The 18,947-nt window shown below is 41.0% G+C and overlaps 1 protein-coding gene across 1 annotated transcript in view; it reads left to right on the top strand.

Moving 5' to 3' along the window:
• Positions 1-5,542, top strand: part of epas1b (endothelial PAS domain protein 1b) — a 30,884-nt gene extending 25,342 nt beyond the window's left edge. Inside the window, exons 8-16 of the mRNA XM_030772898.1 lie at positions 1,940-2,087; positions 2,653-2,861; positions 3,167-3,360; positions 3,636-3,749; positions 3,942-4,411; positions 4,528-4,624; positions 4,843-4,948; positions 5,142-5,291; positions 5,391-5,542. Coding sequence (XP_030628758.1) covers positions 1,940-2,087; positions 2,653-2,861; positions 3,167-3,360; positions 3,636-3,749; positions 3,942-4,411; positions 4,528-4,624; positions 4,843-4,948; positions 5,142-5,291; positions 5,391-5,542 — 1,640 coding nt within the window. The remainder of the gene's footprint in view (positions 1-1,939; positions 2,088-2,652; positions 2,862-3,166; positions 3,361-3,635; positions 3,750-3,941; positions 4,412-4,527; positions 4,625-4,842; positions 4,949-5,141; positions 5,292-5,390) is intronic.
• The last annotated feature ends 13,405 nt before the right edge of the window (positions 5,543-18,947 follow it).

Raw genomic sequence — 18,947 nt, 5'->3', positions numbered from 1 at the left:
ATATATGTACTTTGTCTGCACAGTTGTACAGGCGACAACAATGAAAAAATCACAGACTTTACAGACAGACATAAAAACATACAGATACTCATATAACATACACTTATGGTGGGCAGACGTGGTAGGTTCACTGTCTCACTCTCTCTTTCTCCTTCTCCTTCTCCTTCTCTTTCCCTTTCTCTTTCTCTCTCTCTCTCTCTCTCTCTCTCTCTCTCTCTCTCTCTCTCTCTCTCTCCCCCACACATACACACACACACACAAGCACAGACATAAACACCCTTCTTTCATAACATCAATGAATCTCTCTCATTGTCTTGTGTTTAATTAGAACCTGAGGCAAAATTCTGGTTAGACAAGACATTTAGATGGCTTTCTCTCTCCTGACCTAGACAAACACTCCCAGGGTTCTCTTTTCAACACAGGAGCTTAACTCTCTCTCTGTCTCTTTCGTCTTTATCTTGCTCATCCTTTTTCTGCATCTGTTTTTCTTCTCGGTATCATTTTTTGCTGTTATGATAAATATCATTCAATGTGGGTGAAACCATCTTAAAAATAAGCTGTTACATCGCAGTCGGAAACTCGCAATCGGTGAAATGAGCAGTAACAAAAATAAAAAAAATAACCCAATCGAACAACACATTAGAAAACCATTCACTTGTTGACAAAAAAAAAAAAAAATCCAATGACCCCCCCCCCCCCCCCCAAGGTCCTTTCATCATCGTTCATCAGAGTCAACACCTTCTCTCTCTAATTACCATTTACCTCTTGTTTATCTACCTGTTCCGACCAAAACAGAGCTGAAACTCAATACCTGTTGACGGTCCCACGCCTGGACCGTCTGCCCGCAGCAGAGCAGTGACAGACGCTGAGGCTGCCAGAGCCCTGGGCTCACTAATTACATTTCACATGCATGTACGAGTTATGAATGTGATTCAAAAGAACCTTATTGGATTGGCTCTATCAGGAGCGAGCCGAGCCAACATTAGGCTGCCTCGAATCCCATTATGGGTGACTTGTGACAGGGAAGATAAGAGGCCTGTGCTGGCCAGGGACAGCGTACCCCTTCTGGGACAGGTGTCCCAGATTGCGTCCTAATGCAATGCTGCAAGTGGAATGGCTTCTGTCCGCTGTGACATTTTACATGTAATTAGGATCCTTTCATTCTGCGTCGGAGAAAAAGAGAGAGATCAAGCTAAACTAGTGTTGATCTGGTTTGTATTCGTTGAAAGGTGAAAGGGAGGGCTTTCTCGTGCGGTTCTGCGTGCATATATGTGTAAGTGAAACTGTGCGTTTATTGTTGTGTCTATCTATATGGTTACGTGCCTTTCTGCACGTATGTCTGATGGCCTGGATTACTTAAAGCATCTGTAAACACATTTTTGTAAAGATGACTTGGTCCCCTCTGTCCAATCCACCATACGTTATTTCTACTTGTCTTCAGAACATGCGAATGCAAACGCATACACACACACACACACACACACACACACACACACACACACACGTACACACACACACACACACGCACACACACACACACACACCATATGTGGTCTTGTCCTATGTCCTCCACAGCATTAGATGTTCACTGGCTCAGGGCCGTGCTTTCCTCAGAGAACGGCTGCTCTATGTGACTCCCTTCCCGGCTGCAGGGACGCAGACACGGAGTCCCTGCGGCAACGTGACTGGCCTGCAGAGCAGCTCCAGAGATGGCCTGGGTTAATCCTGCCCAGAATGAACCCAGTGACCCTGGTCCCACTGCTTTCCCACGCCAGACTTGGACCAGCTCCAGGCCAAGGGAGCGAAAGAGACAGCCAGTCAAAACTCGGGCCATAAAACTCTCACTGTCTGTGTTTCTCCTCTGTCTTTCCCTCTCTCCCTCTCTCTCTCTCTCTCTCTGTCTCTCTCTCACTCTCTCTCTCTTTCTCTCTTTTCCCAGTGTGCACTAAAGGTCAGGCAGTGAGTGGTCAGTATCGAATGTTGGCCAAACATGGCGGCTACGTTTGGGTGGAGACCCAAGGCACCGTCATCTACAACAGCCGTAACTCACAGCCACAGTGCATTGTGTGCGTCAACTATGTGCTAAGGTAGGTCAACAATTTAGGTCAAAGCATTTTGAAATAGAGAACTATAAAACACATAAAGGTATGTAGATACAACTTAAAAAATGATAATGCGTGACATAAAAGCTGCATAATTTAAACAAATATATTTGTTGCAAGAGTCCTTTACCCTCCCCAAACTCCAACTCTGATTATGGTTTGGTCAAAAGGCTAATTTGTTTTTGTTTTGTTTTTTTCATTACGCCTGTGGTGTGACTGCAGCAAATGCATTTTCACCCAGACCACTAAATCATCAGTGACAATGAATATGAATTGTAAAATGATCTCATTGCTGTAAATGGAATTAGTTAGATTAAATCATTGTTGCGACAGCCCTGAATGAATCAAACAAAATGTCCAGATATTTAGTCAGAAAACTGCAGTCTTTGTAGTCTAAATACTCTTTCTGTTTTGAAGGTTTTCAGCACTATCATCATGACAATTACATTGAATCTGGCTGTCTAATAAACTGTTTAACCCTCTCCATCTGCCTCTCTCTCTCTCTCTCTCTCTCTCTCTCTCCCCATCTCCTTCCTCTCTCTCCCTCTAGTGATATTGAGGAAAAATCCATGATCTTCTCCATGGACCAGACAGAGTCCCTATTCAAGCCACATCACATGAAAAGTTTCTTCAGTCAGAGTGGCAGTGGATTGGCCGGGGAGGCAGCTGATACCCTCTTCACCAAACTCAAAGAGGAGCCTGAGGACCTCACCCAGCTGGCACCCACACCTGGCGACGCCATCATTTCTCTCGACTTCGGTGAGAGGCTGACCCTTTCCATTCTTTCTCCTCTTCTTTCATCTTCTTGACAGCCATAATGGCTGATCCAGGGTCAGTTCAGCGGTTATTTTCTTGAGGTTCATGAACTAGCTGGAATGTTACATCTCTGATAGATCTTCACATAAGGCAATATCTCAGTATTATTCAGTGTCAAATCAAAACACACAAAGGTAACTACATTAATCCGCTACGTGGAAATGACTGATAGAATCCTCCATGTATCGTCTCAGTCTTCTAATTGGTGATGTTCCAGAAAGCCTCATGTGCTGTAACTTTCTTTTCAGGTCGCGCCCAGTTCGAGGAGCATCCGATATACAGCAAAGTTTCTCCAATGCCTCCTCATGCCCCACACTCTTTCATCAGTGATGGACACAAACCCAGTTCCGCTGGGGATATGCCCAAAATGGGCACCACCTTCTCTGTGCCACAGGTCCCACAACCTGGTAGTGCCACTCCCAGCCTGAGCAGCTGCTCCACGGTGGGTACCTTCATTCATCCCAGGCTTTACAGGGAATGGAAAAATACTGTCCTACTCTTTTCATGAATTTCATGTGGGAGAAAATACATTAGAGAGAGAGAGGGAGAGAGACAGAGAGAGAGAGGGAGAGAGAGGGAGAGAGGAAGACAGAGAGAAAGAGTGAACATGTGTTTAAGAGTATTGGTTATTTTACAGTTTGTGCATAAGTCTTGATAATACGGGCATTTATACCTGTGCACTCTGTGAATCCTTTGTTTTTTTGTGTTGCCTTTTAGCCTAGCAGCCCTGGAGATTACTACAGTTCAGTGGACAATGATCTCAAGGTAGAGCTGACAGAGAAACTGTTTGCCCTTGATACACAAGAGACAAAGAACTCCTGCAGCCAAGAGGTAGGCACTCCTTGACAATAGACTTTATTAGGAACGCATACTTTGGACATACTTTACACTGGCCACAGTGAATGTTGGTCTAAAAAAAACCAGTCAGGCAAGAATTTTCAGTGTGTAGTATCTGGAGCTTTGAATGCATTAGATAATCAGTTTCACTCTATTTATGACCTTTGACATGTCTGTTCCTCTCAGACGGACCTGAGCGATCTGGATCTGGAAACACTGGCTCCCTACATTCCCATGGATGGTGAGGACTTCCAGCTTAACCCCATTTGCCAGGAGGAGACCCCACCTGAGGCAGCAGGGCTTGGGATCACTCAACACAGTTTCAGCAACATCGTCAGCCTCTTTCAGCCCCTGAACTCTGCTCCACCCGCCCAGTTCCAGTCTAACATGCGCTCAACAGGAGACAAGCCAGCTCCCAGCGGTGGCTCCATAGACCCATGGCCAGCCTTGCCCTACAGCGGCCCCATGCAAATGCCACCATACCACGACCCGGCCTCTACCCCCCTCTCTTCTATGGGCGGACGCCAGAATTTACAATGGCCACCCGATCCTCCATTACATTACCCCCAGGCAAAGGCTGGTATGATAGACCCCTTGGCTACGAACCATTCGTGCCAAGGTCTGCTGACAAACCGGATGCCCCCCTGCAAGCAAAGGTAACCTTGTGCTATCTTTAGCAGCTCTAAACTTATTGCTCTTTAGCGAGGTTCTCAAGTGCATTTGAGGAGGTTTCCCAGCCGTGGTCGTGATTAACGTTTGCGTTGGTTGTCAGGTCTCTGGAGAACTTTGCGCTGATCTACAGAGATGTGAGTCCTGCCCGTCGGGCTTTAGCCAACAGCATCAAGCGTTCCTTTACGCAAATGACCATGGTGAGTCACTTCATATGCTAATGCAGCCTGATTAATGACCAATTATGTTCTGCTCACAATTCAAAAGGTCTTCTGTAATTTCTGCAATTTCTACATTTTGAACTGTAAGTGCACTCTTTTTGCCCACTCTTGAGGTTAAAACATAGGGATGGATGTTGTGTGTGTGTGTGTGTGTGTGTGTGTGTTTGTGTGTGTGTGTCTGTATGTTTGCTTGACAGGAGGAGGCACCTCTGAATAAGCCGTCTGAAATGATGTGGAAGAGAATGCGGAATGAGAGCTGCACCATCATGGAAAGGAAATCTCTCAGCACCAGTGCCTTATCAGGTACCATGATTAGACACCAGGAGAAAAAGACAAATAATCCATCAAATCGTTGAACATCACGCAGAAACGTTTAGCTGTTATTCTTGCCAAGTTACTAGAACAAGGAATCAGTTTGAAATATGTGTATATATATTTGTTTTTTTTAAAAGAGATGGGGAAATGAAGGACATTTTGATCTCTCACTCTAATTTAGAAAAATGCATGGCCCATGCAGAAGGTATAGACCATCAGCATAGGAAGTCTCCATACCCATGTCATGGGATAGGGCAGACTAAGAAACCCTACCAAGACCAGAGCTGCAACTACAGAGAGTATAACATGTTGCCTGCCACCAAAATGGAGAGTGAGTTTCAACCCTCTTTTCATCTGACGCTTTCCCGTAGATACTGTAGACTGAATTACGACTGACTTTATTGATCTGAATCTGTGTTTCTTGTTGAAGGTGTTGCGAGTCGTCTTCTGGAACCTTCCTTTGAGACGTACGGTCTGCCCGAGTTGACACGTTATGACTGTGAGGTCAATGTCCCACTGCAAGGGAACCTGCATTTGCTTCAGGGCAGTGACCTGCTGAGGGCCTTAGACCAGGCCACTTAAGACCAGCGTCTGTTGGGCCCTCTCAAAACCAGGCTTGTCCAATCCAGCCTATTCTATTTCTGATGATTCTAGTCCCTACCAACCACATCCAAGTTTCTAACTACCAATTTCAACTACCATTCTGCACACATAAAATAGTAGCTTCGATTTTATTTTACTGCCTATGTCTTTATAAATTATATACATGTATTTTTTTAGTTACTATACTATTCCTGTTGTGAAGAGATTAAGAATTTATCAGTTTAGATTCGCCTTTTCCAAAATATGACTTTGTTTCTGTGTGTGTGTGTGTGTGTGTGTATGTGTGTGTGTGTGTGTGTGTGTGTGTTTGTGTGTGTGTGCACGCGCGTGTGCACATGTGTGCATGTTTTCATTTATGTGTGCATGTTAGTGTGTGCATGTGTGTCTGTGTGTGTACATGTGTGTGTGTGTTTCTTTGTGTTTCTGACTCTCTGTCAGCTTGCCTCCTGGTTTGTTCCTCTTGTTTTGTCTGTGTATTGGTCTCTCTGTCTGTCTGTTTTACATCTGTCACTGTCAAACACGATAACAGCATAATTTGTGGAGCAAAGATGACCCACTGTAGCCATTACGTATGTCTCTGAATAAAGGTTTATATTTTTTCTTTCTCCTTCGCTTTCCTACCTCTTAACACCAACTGCCTTCTATCCTCACTATCTCATGTCCCCAACGTTTGTTTAAGTGTCTTTTTGTGTTGGTTTGTGTTTCTTTTCCCATGTTGTCCTTTCCTTTTTGCACGTATTGTAAATTCTCAGTTAAATTCTGCTCGCTCTCTCTCTCTCTCTCTCTCCCCCGTACTCTTTCTCCCTTCTCAAACCTGACCCTACCTTGTTGTACTGACCACTCTTTACATATATACATATATATTTTTAATTTAGCTGTACACACAAGCATATTTGAAGGAAGAGGCTCTAAATTTTTACTTTAAATGTTTTAAGTTAGAATTGTAGCGCTAATATGTCTTGGTACTTTGCCTTATCTACCCAGTAGATGTGGATCGGAGTCCTTTGTGTTTTAAGCAGTCTATATTGTTGGTATCTGTGTTATTTTTAGTGGCATTTTCCTAAGATATGCAAAGGCATATATTCTAACTGTTGGCAGGCCAGTACAGAGCTACCCTTGCTATTGCGGCAAACAAAAAAAAAAAAGAAAAAGAAAAGGAGTCGACATTTATTAAAAAATGAAAAACTTCTACTCTCACCGCGTAACAAATTAAAAAAAAAATTATAAAAGTTGAGTGTAAAGAGTAAACATAATCATTTTCAGTAATTATTAAAAGTGACGGTGCTTTATAGATACAATATAACTAGCTTTTCTTTCTTTTCTCTCTCTCTTTTTTTTTTTTTTTTTTTTGGGACAGCCCATTCATTATGTCCACAATAACACTGTATTTTGCTGAGGTTGTCTTTAAAGTTGATTTTTTTTAATGCATTAAAATGTTGCAATGTTTGTCAGATGACAGAATTAAGGTTGTTTACAAGCTGGTGTCATGCCCTTCAAATGCACAGCCTCCAGTAGCAACAACTGTAGTTGTAGATGACTTATCCACTGTTCGGAAGCATTGCAGTCAAAGCAGTCCGCACATGCTTGTGGGTGCATGCGTGTGCGCGTACACACACACACACACACACACACACATTTTTAGAAAAATGTATACATATTTTTTTAATCTATATAAAAATTAGTTTTTAGTTGTTTTTTTTCTTTAACCAGTTTCTTAAGAGCTAGTCTGCTTTTTTATAGTCAATAAAGATGGTGGAGTAGGATGTGTGCTAGAGAGGGTCTAAGGAGAGTGTTTTGCACTTGATCCACTTACAAACACTGATGTGTTTTAATGGGTTTGTGTTACTTTTGGATGGATTATGTGTCTGAAAAATGACACCATGGATAATGTGAATAGTCACAAATAAAGATAGCCGAATGAAAAGCCAGATTGATTTTCAAAATGAAACCCTCTGGCATTTCTCTCCAACATCTCTTCTCATTTGATACAAACAATTAACAAACAAACAAACAAACAAACCTCCTGTACACATTGGCCTTTGTATTAGTGTCATGTTGCACTTGATGGGGAACACAGGGAGACATACTGTTTGGTACAGTTGTGAGCGTCAATGAGAGATGCCAACTGCTCAGCCTGCCCACTGATGCATATCTCTCCAGAGTCCAACTGAATTAGCGCTCAATCTCTCTCTTTAGCATTCAAACTCCGTCATGTCATTGCACATCATTTATAGTTGACAAGAACAGAGCTCTTCCCATAGGCTCAGCAATGAACAAACCACTCCAAAGAGATTAGAGAGACTGTTTTTTTTGTTTATTTGTTTTTTTTTAAGCCAAAGTCTGAGAAAGAAGGGTAGTCCCCAAAATGAAACTGGATACAATAAGAGGGTGTTATCATTTTGTTTATTTTGTGAAAAAAAAAGCAAGAAACTCTGGCTTGCCCTTTTAAAGTAATAAGCATAATAACCGTATTCATATAAAGACGAAGTGAGATTAAGCGGTAGAGACAGTTTCCTGTAGCATTTACAGGGCAGAGGGCGTGATGCAGTAAAGACCTTAGGATTTTTGAACGAACTGTCGTTGTGTAATGAGACATTGGGGACTTTGAGTAAGAAACAGAATGAAATTTTACCTTCACCGGTCACCCTGCCTTGTAAATGATTCCTGCAGGTATCATGGTCTTGTCCCTTTTTTTTAATTAAAGGTAAATATGTAAATAGATTTGATTTGCCATGATCATAGAATATTATACGGCACCAAAACGATGCTCTACAGTATCACAGACAAGCAGACGTAATACAGTATTAGACATCCACTTATCCATATCTTGACGTACTTTGTTTGGGGTTTTTTTTTGTTTGTTTGTTTGTTTGTTTGTTTGTTTGTCTGTTTGTTTGTTTTTTAAGTGCTGGTATCCTTTTCTTGGCGTTACTTCAATCAAAAGTTAATGCTAAAGCAAAAGAGGAAAAAAAAAAAAAAAGAAAAGAGAAAGAAAAAAATTTGAAAACATTCTGATTGACTGCCCTGTTCTGGTTTTGTTGAATCTGGCTGGCCAAGATTTTGGGGGGGGGGGGGGGGGGGGGGGGGGGGGGGCTGTAGACTTTAAATTGGACACCTGTATGTGAAGAGAGTAGTGGGAAGTCCACATAATACAACTTCAGAGGCTATCCACCAGTCTCCCAGGCTGTCTGTCAGTCTCCAAGGCTGTCTCTCAGTCTCCAAGGCTGTCTGTCAGTCTGCGAGGCAGTTCATTAGTCTTAGCTTTAGACACTGTGGAACTTGAAGGGCAGAAATTAAAAAAAAATTGTATCTTTTGAAAAGTCATATTTGTACTGGTGTTTGCCATATGATATACTTGATCAACTTTAAAGACAATATCAGCATCCTGTTAGAGTTTGTTTTCTGGCAGTTTCAGTTGTATTAAGTTACATTTTTGTTGTCTTATAATCATATAAAATGATACTATGACTATTTTAATATGCTTAATTCATATTTGCATTAATACATTATTATTATTATTATTATTATTATTATTACTACTATTATTTTTATTATTATTATTATTATTATATTTTGTCTTTACTGTATGGGCAGTTATACCCAATCAAAAGTTATATCTGTGCACTGATCTCTTATTAAAGCATATTGATCTTACTCATTATGTGTGTGTTACACTCATTGTTTTACATACACACAACATTTCTCAACACACAAACATACACACACACACACACACATATATATATATATATTCAAAAAGCAACAAAAACAACCACATTTTAATGACACCACCATCACCACCACAACAACAATAACAATAACAATAAACAACGATTGCTCTGTTTACTGAAATTATTCTTTACAAAACACAATTTCACCATGTTACGTGCTTTATATGAAAACACTATAATTTAGACATGTAATAAAGAGCTTGCCTAGCTTGGTTTGCCTGCTGAACTGAGTTTATTCCAAATGAATGAATTTTGATCAGATTGTCTTTTTAAAGTATGGGTCTCTTTAGTCGGCTTTTTGAGTTTACCGTCTGTCTGTCCTCCATCCACCCCACCCTACATGGCCTTTGAGTAAAGACACGGGGACCGCGGTCTCTGACGGACAGGGCACAACCAGCCTCGTCTCATTCGGCCGTCCCCACTGACGGGCGCTCCATACCCAGCAGGCTATTGTTATAGCACGTTGCAGGGACAAAAACAAAGTCTCCAAGAGCTTATGCCAATTCAGACATGTTTATCAACAGAACATTCCAGAAGTTCACTTTTTGTTCTCACTTACTGCAGTTGCATTAGGGAAGAGATTCAAGAGCCAAGACTAACACATAGCTAAATCCACACTTATACTACAGGCTTCGACAGCACGGTTTAGTCATGGGACAGTTGCTGCCAAATCGGGAAAGTGCAGATGGATGGGGCAAAGACCGTGAATAAGCATTAATAAAGAACAAGTCATTTATTTAGCACACCTTACAGTAAACTCATCAGAAGACACGGAACAGCTCAAGGTTTTTTTTTTTTCAAATTTGACTTCAACCACTAGACATTTTCTTACAGAAGCCACCTGTTATACAGTAATGTAGTCATTGCAGCTGGAAATTAAGTGATTCATTAACAAACTCTCAACTATGCATTTTTTTCTGATACTGGTCAAGTAAGATATACCTAAATGCTGTTATCAGACTTTGTTATCAGAAAAAGCTACTAAGTTGAGCTGATACTAAAAGCTACAATGTTGAGTTATCAAGTTCAACATTTTGTGAAGATTCTGTGAAGTAATGTATTTTGGACAAATAAATGATTTTTCTGTAAATGAATATTGTAAATATCAAAACACAACACCGCAATAACTGTATCGGCCGCAGTTGCAAAGAAACACTTCCACAAAGGGTCAAAACAGTTGCTGTCCCCATTTAACCTGTTGAGAGGAAGTATGAAATCAAGTACACACACACACACACACACACACACACACACAACACCACAGATGATTTCCTTCTGGTGCTGTTTGAAACCTAAAGGCCTTTGTCGTTGTAAAGTCCGCTGGCCTTCAGCCTAGCTAAATCATCAGCCTCCCTGTTTGTTACTGTCATTGTTATTTTTGTTTAGACCGTGACGCATTTCCTTCAGTCTCCGACGCACACGCGGATGTAGACGCCGTTCGCATTCTTCGCCCGCCAATTATTTCACCAGGTACTTTACTGTAAACGCTGCGTCAGCCCAGTACCATGGAAGATTGTGCCATGATGATGAATGCACCTGCTGCCTGGCATACCAGCCATGCAACCATGCATTGTCACACAAATGCCATCCTCCCACGCGAACAGATTCACACGGCACATACATATAGTCTTCAGATTCTAAATATAACTTTCACATATTAAAGTTATATTTATCTTTCATTGAAATGGGGTAACCTATAACACACACACACACGCGCGCACATTTATAGTATGTACATATATGTGTGTGTGTATTATATATATATTATATATTACATACAATTTCTCATAACAGGAACAGATGTTTCACAAATTGCACTCTCATCATCCCCATTCCTCAGAGACTGAGTGTCTGTGCCGTTTTTTGATTGTCATATCCGGGCACAGGCCTCAGGAAAGGGTCCAGAGACAGACTGGTGAGAACCAACTTGTGCTTGACTCTTATTTATTCTGGATCTAAACACAGGGAAAAAATGAAAACATTGCGGTATGAATCAAAGTTAATAAGCAAAAAGCGTTTTTAATAATGAATGGCTTGTCTTCTTTCCATGTTTTTCCCCCGGGATATTTTTTCAGCCGGCAGCCACAACGATGCCACTGTTTGGAGTGCCATTGCAAGCTCAAACTTTATTCTGCCTCCCAGGCAAAAAAACACGGAGCTGAACCAAGACAAATGGAGGCTGTCTCTTTGTGTTGTCTTTTCCTTCCCATAACCTGAAGATTGAGCTTCCAGCAAGAAAAAAAAAAAAGCCAGACTTCCATTCTTTTCAGAACTACAAAGATTTCATTTTTGGAATCAATTGATTCACAGATTTGATTCTTTTAAGGAACAAAGTGTAGGGAAACAGGACGAACTGCCAGCTCTAACCCGGCGACTTCCTTTGACCCGGAGTTTCCGAAAGAGTGGCTACACAATTCTTCTGTTCTGAAACACTACTCTTTTAAAAAAAGAACAAAGGCAGTATCTTTCTACATGGATCCCAAGCACACACACACAAAAACACTCACACACACACACACACACACACACACACATACACATATCTTAACACATAAACTAACGCATGTGTTAAAATGTATGTAGTTTGTTCACCAGATACTCAAAATAGAGAATGGAAGCATATTTACAAGTCTGTTCTTGCACTGACATTGATTAATAAGTCAACGCAACAAAATAAAAAGATTAATGAGCTAGTCAGTACATACTATAACACAAGTACATCCTTTTAAGGAACTTTATGGCATATAAATTCTTTTTTTATTATATTTAGAAACCTCTCTCTCTCTCTCTCAAACACACACACACACACACACACACACAGACACACACACACACACACACACACACAAATTTGTGAGAGCATTTGTCTAAACCTGAACAATCCAGGCAAAGTAATCTCTCGGACGTAAAAGACACACTTGACAAGACTTGTCAAAATGAACACTCTTCAACCAACGCACTCAATAACCTCTTCACCAGAAGATAATGACTGTGCATTTTCTGAGCTGTCTGTATTGTCTAATTGGGCCATTACACATAAAGCAAGCAGTGACTGAAAAACAGCCCCATCTGCCAGTCTCCCAGGATGCTAATAATAATCATAAACAGCACCCCACACTCTCCGGGCTCATCTGTAATTTAATATAATGAGTTTGAATTTTTTTAATACACTGTCCCTTTCTTCCCTCATCATTGCTCTCCGCTCGTCTTTATTTGCATTTACAGGGTACGATCACAGAGGATGTGCTTCAGAGAAAAGAGGAGATGTCCCGATCATGCCGCTGACTTTGCGGGATAATTACTTTAATAATCACTACACAAATTGGATACTGTCTGGATAAAGCTTTCTCCTTAGCCTGCCAAAATGTTTACTGTTCGTTTCAAAAAGCAGGATTAATTCTCTCTCTCTCTCACTCCTCCATGTCGCGGGGCCGGTTCCCACAGAGAGAGTTGAGGCAATGCTTAAAAAAGTAGTGTCAGCACAAATGGAACAAATATGATTTTGGACAAGTTTAGATCAGGTCTAGCCACATCTCCATAATCTGTCTTGGTAGAACAACCAATTACCTCTTTTTAAAACATGACAGAAATGAACTGGACTGAAAACATGTACATGTAGGCACTTGTGATATTTTGTCAATGATTATATGAAAAACACATCTAATCCAAAGTCCAATATCTATTGTTCAACATGGATTGTGTTAACTAGGTCTGCTGATGCATTTGGCTACAGAAACCATAAGGGAAAAATGAGTGATGGATATTACATTAACAGCAATTCACAGCATTACAAAGAAACACAGGCATGGACTACAGTCCATGAGCCTCAGATCTTTTTAAACTAGCCAGGTGCTCTGGGGTTTTAGGAGACTTGATTTATCATGTAACTAATGACTTAGTCGACCGCGGTCTTCAGGTACATTGTGTTTTCTGTGTGGGCTTGAAGCAGCTTCGCAAGATGGAACGGTTTCCTGGAACCTCTAATGGGAACGCTCTCCTCTTTGCAAAGGCACCCTGTTAAAAGTGAGCTTTGTTTGTTCAAGAGCAATGAACTCTTGATGTCTCTTGCCAGTTGTTTCAGCCTTCACATATACCAGCGTGATCGGACACACAACATTTTATGCTTAAGCTCTTGTGTTTTATGCTAAAACAAAAAAGTCACTGCTACAATGTTCTTCTGCTGTAAGCAATAATGATGGTTTTAGCAACTAAACAAATCATGCACACTTAATGAATGTGGTTTAATGTGGGGAAGTAGGGGGTGTTTGTTCATGGAGCATTTTCACAGAATTTTTATCTGTTTTGGTCTGTCAGTCCTTATCCATATTTCTGGTTAAACAAATTTATGTACGAATGCATGGATAGAAACATAAGAATTACGCGTCTAGCTGTACCTCTAAAATGTTTACTCTGAGGATTTTGAATAGAGGGGATTTCCCATTAATGATTGAGTCATTCTGTCACACGGTGATGTCCATAGGCCGGTAGGCAAATTGGCAAAGCTGTTGTCACCAATCCTAATGAGTGCCTAAACCACACTCCCTGGTCCACTGCCTGGTAAAAGGAACAAGAGTGGTCAAGGGTCAGATCCAAAGCAATTGTTTTCCTGTAGCACCATTTTCCCACTGAACAGATGCTGGAGCCATGTTGTTACTGTATCTGTTTATGATACAAGCCAAACGAAATGAGAGGGTCAATTCTAGTTACACGTGGTGTGAACTTCTTATCTTCTCATACTTTGTTCATCAGCTATGGAAAACCAAACCATAACTTCTTACACTACATACGTTTACAAAGACTGTCTCCTAACCAATCAGGTTCCGTCAGCAAGGCGCCCTGGCCCCCCACGTGTCCGCAGTTAATGGGCCGGTTAACTCTTCACGGTTTGAATGTCAGACCCAGTGTATCTCCCTGATTTCCACCTGCTGTGGTTCACAAGGGGTGTGGGCCTTGTGCCTCGTGTCCTTTATTTTCCCCCCTGTCCCCAACCCAAACCACTCTTTCTCAGACTCCGAGCGTTCGGTGTCCCAGATAATGGGGTGATACACGGGCTGAGCTGTTCCCGCAACTGAATGGGCGACTGTGTCCCACGCAGTACTTTCCGATTTGGAGCAAGCAGAGCGTCAGAAATCCAATTGGGACTGAACAATGTCACGGAGGGAAAAGCGTTGTTGGAGCATAAGGCTTTTAATTAATGTTAACCCCGTGTGATGTCATAGCTGCCTTGTCATCAGTGTTGAATTCAAGGGGCACAATGGTACCAGGAACACCAGTTCCAGTTTCTTCCTTGCTGCTTTGAACCAGTATTTAAACCAGCATAATTATCTGTTAGAAACTGAATGTCACATTTTTAGGACAGACTGTGTAGAGGACTTTTTACAGCAATGTTTACTGTCTTGTTTACTACATGGTGGTTGGTGTGAACAAACTGGGATGACTTCGTGTTCCCTTCTGTTCTGTTTTGTCGCGTTCGGCATATGTCGCAATAACCCAACATCGACTGGGTTCTGAAGTCTATTCGCAAAGCCCAACAAATCAAGACACTTACTATCCCAGACCAAACAAACTCACAGATAACATGTACTCACAGATGAAGAACATGATGTATTTTTTTAAGAGCGCATGTGCTCGGAACTACGTAGCCTGTCAGAGCATCTCTTGCTGTTTATTCAGTAAATGAAATTAATAACAATGTGTTGTGCAGACAGAACAGGATATTCTCAAGAAGTCTGATCAATGTACCCAGCAACGTAAGTTGGTGGGTGGCGTAAGGGGTGGGGGATGGGTTCTAGTCAGACCTTCTCACAATGTTACTGGTTTGTTATCATTCTTTTCCATTCAGGCCAGTTTTTCTAGATGTAAAAAGTTTAACATAATACAGCAGAATCATAATTGTGTATCCACTAATTGTTCTCACTGGAAGCAACACAAAGAAATTACATAACCCCCCACCCCCCATCCCCCCACCCCCACCTACTCACTTTGCCTCCAGTGTTCGTTTTTTACGTGTCAGGAAGAGGCCAAATGTAAGCATTGGACAGTAAGAGGTTAGGTTCTATCAATATAAAAACAGACAGAGAGCTGGAAGAAGGGAGGATGTCCGCGATGCAGCGAAAATTAAACAGCTTGAAATAACGCCTCCGAGATAAAAAGCCAAGCACATTTGTCTAAATGTGTGAGAAAATTGTTATCTTTTTTTTTCCCTTCTTTTTTTTTTGGCCTTGCTTTGATTGCATAAACAGCTAACCTGATTCGGACTGAGGAAAGGAACAGGGAGTTTGGGACAGAATAGAGATTTATGCCTAATGCTTCCGCTCCACGCATTTCTTGGAGACAACTGCGTTTGCTCACAGTTTCCTTGTTAAAGCTTGGCAGTTTCGACTCCTGCTTGATAGAAATAAAATCTTATCTGTTAAAGCCAGTTGAGTAGCAGAAACAACAAAAAAAAAGCAGAAAACCACCTGGGATGCTGGGTTATTTTTCTTTTTTTCCCCAGAAGTCAAACCCACCTGCTTCTTTAGGCTGTTGCTCTTCAAAGATTTTTGTGTGAAGAGAATGTGTAACCATCAGTTCTAAACACAGTAGACTGTTGTAATTGAAAAAGTAAGAAACATTACAGATCGGTTATGTAAGAAGGTAAATGTTCATCGCCTAGGGCTGATTTCCCACGCAGAGATAATGACTAAACTGGATAAAACGGTATCTTTAGAGATGTCAAAGAAGCCTTAAGACAAACAAAATAAGTATAAACTCGCGGAACACGACAGCTCTTCTGTCTTTCTTTGTGGTTTCTTTTTTTGTAACCACTTCACAGGCCAAATTAATGAAGGCACTTTTACACTGTTGACCAAAAATCTTGTCTGTGTCAATTTGACTGTTTTACGACTTGTACAAACATGTGTCTAAGGTTTGTGGAAATCACATGGTACATGGTCTTGTGACCAGGGGTACATTACGGGTTATGTGAAAGTAAAAGCAAAGCAATTGTACCAGCAGGTATGAAGTTGTAAAGAGCTTTAACATGAGACGCAAGGAACAACTATTCTAAAACAAAAAGAATGTATTCAGCATGGTTGATAACACTGAGAAAACAATTCACACTTTTTACGTTTTTGCCGCCCCCCCCCCCCCCCCCTCCCCCGATTGAGATGTCATCTTTTGACCTAACAGCATTGCGATAAGTTGAACAGTGTTGTTGTCATTGACCTCAGTTGGAGTGCATGGTTTTAGCTTTTGTGGGCATGCTGTGTATCACACCACGGATTGAATGCTCTCTTGTTTTTCTCCATTCTAAATGATGTTTTTGTACATTACACCATTACACACTGTGACAAACAGTGTTATTTATAAAACGTTCAAATGAAAATATTCAAAAGAAAATGAAAACATGTTTGTGTCCACCATTCAGTGCAATAGTGTGCCAGAACTATCCACACTGAACTACTCCTCTCTACAAAAAAAAAAAGAAAAAGAAAAAGAAAAAAAAGATTCGAACAAATTTATTTTTTTGTTCACTAGTTGATTTTCCCCGTAAACGTTTCTTCCTATTCTACTTTAATTCAAAATACTGCGCTGACTTTCGTTATGATGTTGTGTGTTTGTAAAGTAAATATAAGTCATTTTTAAGATTCTGTTGCGTGTTTCCACTTGTTATATTGGCTGGTTGTCAGTTGCAGCTGAAAGTTTGCAGTCATTGACTTGTTAATGTGTAGGTTGAAACGGTGCTATTTTGTCCGAATATCTTCTGAGTGTACTCTGACCTATTTAATGTGTATTGTTCCTGTCAGCCACAGAAATAACAATAATACGATTATGCGTAAACAGCCGAGCGTTGCTGCTCACTTTCGTTTGCGCTACTCTGTGCACTTGTGTGAGGGTACCATCTAGTGTTAAAAATGGTTCAGTGCATTTTGGTGAGAGTTGCTATCTCTCCAGGGACCATGGGGGCGCAATCTTAACTCTTTTACGTAGCAAATGTAATGCTAGAATCCACCAGTTTGGTCAGCCGCGTCTTGTCAAAAAATTATTTTAAGGGATATTATTGTTGGTAGAAAAGTTTCCCACATGCAACTCAGCTATAAAGAAAAATCGAAACAGTTTGATGAGGCAATATTCATATTTTTGATGATTAATCGAAATAAAATGGAGATGCTATGACGGAATTCAGATCGAGTGGGGAAAAACTCATGGTTTGACGTGTTTTATACCACAAGTAGCTGTGTTTTATTCACTTTTTTTACTTTTCCTTTATTCACAACAGAAGGCACAAAGATGAGCTGCCTGTTAAATTACAAGGGCAAAAAACCCCAGAAGGACTTCAGGATATAAGGTCCCGTGGGGTATATCAGAAAGCAGGTTTAGTGAAAACTCAGATTTAGTTAACTGAGAGTAAGTAGTAAACCTCCTAATAGAAGAGTCCTGTGGCTTCATTCTCCTGGCAAAACAAAGCCATAGGGCTCTTCTATTAGGAGGTTTACTACTTTCTCTAAGTTAACTAACTCTGAATTTTCACTAAACCTGCTTTCTGAAATACCCCACAGGGCTGTGTGGTGTAGCATGTTCTTTTTGTCCTTTTCTGCAATACCTTGCAAATACTTCACTGTTGATGTCTTAAATATGACTGTTTATGCACTATTATACGCAATAAAGACACTGACATAAAGATATGTATAGTTTGAATGCTGTAGTCTGCCTTTTTCATAGACCATTCTCTATATTAGCCGACTCAGATGACAGTATAACTGAAAATGACAGCCATTAGGCGTTGATCATTAGGCGTCTGACTGGCTGCACCACTTGTGCCGAAACTGCTCCAGGAAAAAACAAACAAACAAAAAACCCATACTGTGTAGTTGACCCCCAGAACTCGAAGTGGGAATGAATTCCTTAACATGATTTGCTCAGTTTAATTCATCAACTGATCTTTGAGTCTGCAGCTAAAACAGCTGTGTCTGTGTTAGGCAAAACTGTCAGAGTACTCAGTGAATGCACTGGTCATAGGAGGCTCACGGTAACAGGATGAGGAACACGTAAGAAAGATTAAATATTAATTTAAAACATGTTGGATATCAGCCACATGGAACAACACCAAAACACCCACGAAGTAATGTTGTTTAAATAAGGCAGGAGGAGATGCGTAACGTCATTTTAAATATTAGGGGGGAAAAAAATCAAATCAAACGCCCCAGTGCTACGTCATGGCAATTCTTTACCACAGGTGTCACTCTGGCACACTAAACGTTTGAACTTTTCACGGGCTTTGGGTTTGCACGTTGCCCCGCCCATACCGTGAGTGTAGGCTATTTGGCATAAACCTGGCTTTTTCTTTTTCTTTTTTTTTTTTTTTTTTGCTTTTTAATTTAACAGTGAGTATACGGCAACTGACATTAGCGTTAGCGGTTAGAGAAATGAAGAGCTGTTGAGAGGACCTCGAAACCGACAGGAGGAAAGAGGCTGGTGTTAACGTTATGTCTAATTGGTATCTAAGCACAGCGCGCGCACATCATTGAGGCAGTTCCTTCGTAGTGCTAAAGTCTGTGTCAACGCAGCGTATAGCTTTGATAGCTGGCTGGTGATGTTCATGTATTGTGAGTTGCTACCGGTAAATTCAAGCAAGAGAGACAGTGGAAGATGACGGTCTCTTCAGGATCACA

This window comes from Chanos chanos, chromosome 4, assembly GCF_902362185.1.
Source record: "Chanos chanos chromosome 4, fChaCha1.1, whole genome shotgun sequence".
Classification (NCBI taxonomy): domain Eukaryota; kingdom Metazoa; phylum Chordata; class Actinopteri; order Gonorynchiformes; family Chanidae; genus Chanos; species Chanos chanos.
This window is presented reverse-complemented; position numbering and strand designations above follow the sequence as displayed.